Genomic DNA, 3,858 nt, shown 5'->3' with positions numbered 1-3,858 from the left:
TTTGATGATTTTGGTCCAATGATTATTCTGTAAATATTTTGTTTAAATTTCCTAATCTTTTGAGTAAAAAACGGCAAGATATGAATACATGAGCACATGAGAAAAACAACTCATTAGACTATCTCGAGCTCACATATTCCGTCATAACTTTTAACATAAGTAGATGCATTAGAAGAATAATTTTTAAAAAATTTTAAAAGAAAGATCGTATTATTCTCAATATTAAGAAACAATTCAATTTTATTTTTAAACTTTTATGTACAGTTTATAAATTATAACAGATGGGAGAAAACTAAAAAATTCGGCGACATAACTCATTGGACTTAAGCTGAATATGAAAAAAAAATCGAATATCAATTTAGTGTAATAATCGGTAAGATCTGTTGAGTAATTCTTGTGAAATCTTGCCAACCGACTTCAAACACACATTTTCGAGAAAAACAAGCGTCTTAATGACGGCGCACTTATCCTAGCGCACAAATTCTCAAGGCTGTACATTTATAGAATTTGATAAGACAATAAAAAATCCCTCTTTAGTTGAAATCGTATTATTATCCAATATTAATCAAAATCAATGTATAACATTTTGTTAACAACTTTATGCAACAGTGTGAATATTAGCATACTACACCCATACTTACTTCCCGTATAACACAATTTTAAATTCCATCTGACTCTTTCACTTTACACAATACAAATGAGACACCAATAAAGTTGTCAGAATAAAACCTTGCACAAATAGTTCCACCTCAATTCCAAAAAATACCCGAAATAGGATTACAACTCTTCAATTCTCCTAGTTACCGAATATGTGGGCTTGAGTGTCTATAGCTGACTTTTTGCCGAAATATCAGTCAATATGTTAGATATAACCATGCACCAAATATAATGCCTTTTTCTGGTAATAAGGAGTATAATCGGGCCAAGACTTTTCATAGCTAATACAAGCATTTTGAATCTTTCTATTGACTTCAAACCATATACATACATATGTACGTGTGTATAAGAAAGGGATTTTTTTGGAGACGGATCCATAATTAACTATTTACACTTTTATTATATAAAATATAAAACTAGCACAAGTTGAGAGAGTGAATGTGAATACAAGGCCAAAATACTTGTAAAATTTACTCTTGAAACAAAAGGAATTTTCTGCCATGGAGATAATAGCAGGTAACTTCATCGAATACAAAAAAACAAGTATTGTAAAAATAGAGTATTTTGCGACGTAATAAAGAAGAGACTAATGGCTCCTTCACAAACAACTCGTAGGATGCAGCAATGACTTACTCAGTACACACCGTTTAGTCAGGTGGGGTACACCACGATGCGTCATACAGTCCTGGCGGTCAGGCTGGTCGGCAAGTTTAGATTCTGTGGAGACTCTTTAAGGATAATCTAGTGCAATCACATATTCGTTGGATATGGAGCTTTGCAGAGAACAACTTCTTCCTTCAGGTAAGCGAATTAATAAAGTATTAAATAAATTTTATTTTTTAGCTTTCTTTATATTTTCAAAATATAACAAGTAATCAAGTAATTGCAATTACATTTTGACCTTAAAGTGTAGAATACCCTTTTTTCTAAAAATTACATAAGCAATAAATCAAATTTCTCCGTATCAGAAATGTCGCAATCCAATTTCGGAATTTAAAATAATTCCCAACTTTTTTGTTTTAAATACTAAACTCCTTCTTAAATATATAGCTTTGTATATCGTTACAAAAATAACTGCAATTTTTTTTATATTAAGTCTCAATCTTATTTTATAGTTATTCTATTCTTAATATAATATATTAAACTCGTTCTGAGCTATATATGTTTGTACATCGTTAAAAAAATATAACTACAACCGATTTCTCACTGATTTCTAATTTTTTCCCCTATAAACTCTTCGCTATATACAAATTTACATCGTTACAAAAAAAAGCAAAAAATAAACAGTTTTAACTATCACCGATTTTGGACACACTTTCAATTTTATAATTAAGGCCTATAACCATCTTACAAAATTGTCCGTTATCTAAACTGGCAAAATCTGTAATAAACACATTTGTTTTAGGTGATTCATTATCCAAAAACGGTCCGGGTATTTGTTCCTCAATCCACGGTTTCAATTTCTTGTTAACTTTTTTCGCAGTTTTACGTAAAGAGGAAAAGAACCTGAAATTGCTTGGTATTAATTGCATGCTTTTCATTTATATTAGAATAATTACCTGAGTGTTATGTATTTACCAGAAGGTGTCAATACACATTGTGTGACGTATCCTTGCGAAGGTTTTCTGGACAGAAGAGATTTTTGAAGATATGTTTCAAGTTTCTTTATGGAAGTTACATTTGGCCATGGAGTCGGCCAAATATTACTTGGCCAAAATTCTTTTGGCAATGGCAAGGGACAACGCCGGTAAATTAAAAATATTTGTGTACCCAATGTACTACACCTATTCAAAGTAAAATCAGTTATAGTTCCATGAAATTTAGTGTACAGCAGAGAGTTAAATAATTGTAGTAAGAGGTTCTGTAGTTGGGCATGATGTAACAGGTTCATATCGTAAAAATGTTGAAAGTCCAAAATGCAAACCTCTCCCTTATTTGAAAGTAAAAATCGTTTAAGTTCTTCCAGTGGTTCAAAAATTTCCATTGCAAAGAGCCCATGCGCAAAATAGAATTTATCGTTATTTTGGCATACACGCAAATCGAAATAACGCACTCCTAACAACAATTGTTCCAAAATACTAGAAGACTGTGTTTTCGCCCAACGTCTCACACACCAAGGGAAAAAGAAATTCAACCACCTTGTGGACCTTTCAGCATCTGGAGCAGGCTTTGCTCCAGATTTTATGCCATATGACATTGTATCATGAGAGCCTTTTTTGTTCAAATAGTTATAAAAAAGAGATTATATTACAGAAATTAGTAATGTGCGTAAATTTGGATTCTTGGTAACTACCGGGTATTGCAAGATTGATGATTGGCAAATCGCGCAATTCATTTGGAAGTGATGTCATCCATCGACCGTCGTCATCCATCATTTCTTTTTTGTTTGCTCTTGTTATTTCTAACTTTATGGATTGACTTATTTCAAATAACTACTAATAAATTCTAATAGATAGTGTGGAAGAAGAGAAACACTAATAATGTAAACAAAACCACAATTCAATATTCACAACATATTATCGATATCAATGATGTTTTTTTTATTATATAGTGTCTTCATGTTACATTTTATTCTTTAAATTTAAAATCTTTGAAACTGTTTTAGGTATTTTACCTACTATCCTTTCATTCGTACGAAGTGAACTGTCTTTATGAAATTAAAGTACTTTTTTCAAAAATTTGTTTGTTTTGCACCAAGAAAACTTTTTAAGATTCCTTTCACATTAATTCTATAGGATTTTTAAGTTGGTCTATATAAAAGCACAACTGGTTTTATGTTTAAGAGGGCTTCAGGAAATCTTGGGCTTGGAATATCAGAAACTCCGCAGCCTATAACAATCAGATCAAAAGTTGATAGATTAGTGCTGATGAGTAAGCAGTTAAGCCTCGACACCAACGAGAAGCGTACTACCATCGAGGCAGCCCAGCTCACGAGCTAAATAGAAGAAAAACTCAATTTTTAAAGTACCGCTGCATACTGCAAATGATACCGACTGTCGGATGGCCTAGCACCACTTTTAAAACATACAACTTTTTTTTTTAATTGCATTCGGGAATAATTACAATTTTCTACATTATCAAGCAGAAATGTTTTAATCCTTATAACAAGGCACATCAATTATTCAAATAAGTCCGCTTGATTGAAAATACCCCGGCAAAAATGTTTATCTGGTAATCAATTTGACAATTGGTTGGCAATAA

General features: G+C 31.8%; 1 protein-coding gene across 1 annotated transcript; it reads right to left on the bottom strand.

Annotated features, from left to right (window-relative positions):
• Positions 1–1,921: 1,921 nt before the first annotated feature.
• LOC105224068 (PI-PLC X domain-containing protein 3) lies at positions 1,922–3,175 on the bottom strand. The gene is made up of 3 exons (XM_011202041.3): positions 2,951–3,175; positions 2,217–2,868; positions 1,922–2,163 (listed from the first exon to the last, which is right to left on the bottom strand). The coding sequence occupies exons 1-3, from the start codon at positions 3,030–3,032 to the stop codon at positions 1,947–1,949; spliced, it is 951 nt and encodes a 316-aa protein (XP_011200343.2). The 5' UTR covers positions 3,033–3,175; the 3' UTR covers positions 1,922–1,946.
• Between the last annotated feature and the right edge of the window lie 683 nt (positions 3,176–3,858).

The sequence above is a fragment of the Bactrocera dorsalis genome, unplaced genomic scaffold (genome assembly GCF_023373825.1).
Source record: "Bactrocera dorsalis isolate Fly_Bdor unplaced genomic scaffold, ASM2337382v1 BdCtg097, whole genome shotgun sequence".
NCBI classification, from domain to species: domain Eukaryota; kingdom Metazoa; phylum Arthropoda; class Insecta; order Diptera; family Tephritidae; genus Bactrocera; species Bactrocera dorsalis.
The sequence above is the reverse complement of the archived record's forward strand: the minus strand, read 5'-3'. Positions and strand labels throughout refer to the sequence as shown.

Bases quoted from the DNA above. Each gene is read 5' to 3' on its own strand.
- LOC105224068 (XM_011202041.3), bottom strand. From the start codon at position 3,032: ATGATGGATGACGACGGTCGATGGATGACATCACTTCCAAATGAATTG. The intron at 2,869-2,950 runs GTAGTTACCAAG...TGAACAAAAAAG, and splicing joins CATCAATCTTGCAATACCCG to GCTCTCATGATACAATGTCA. The intron at 2,164-2,216 runs GTAATTATTCTA...AAGCAATTTCAG, and splicing joins GGTAAATACATAACACTCAG to GTTCTTTTCCTCTTTACGTA.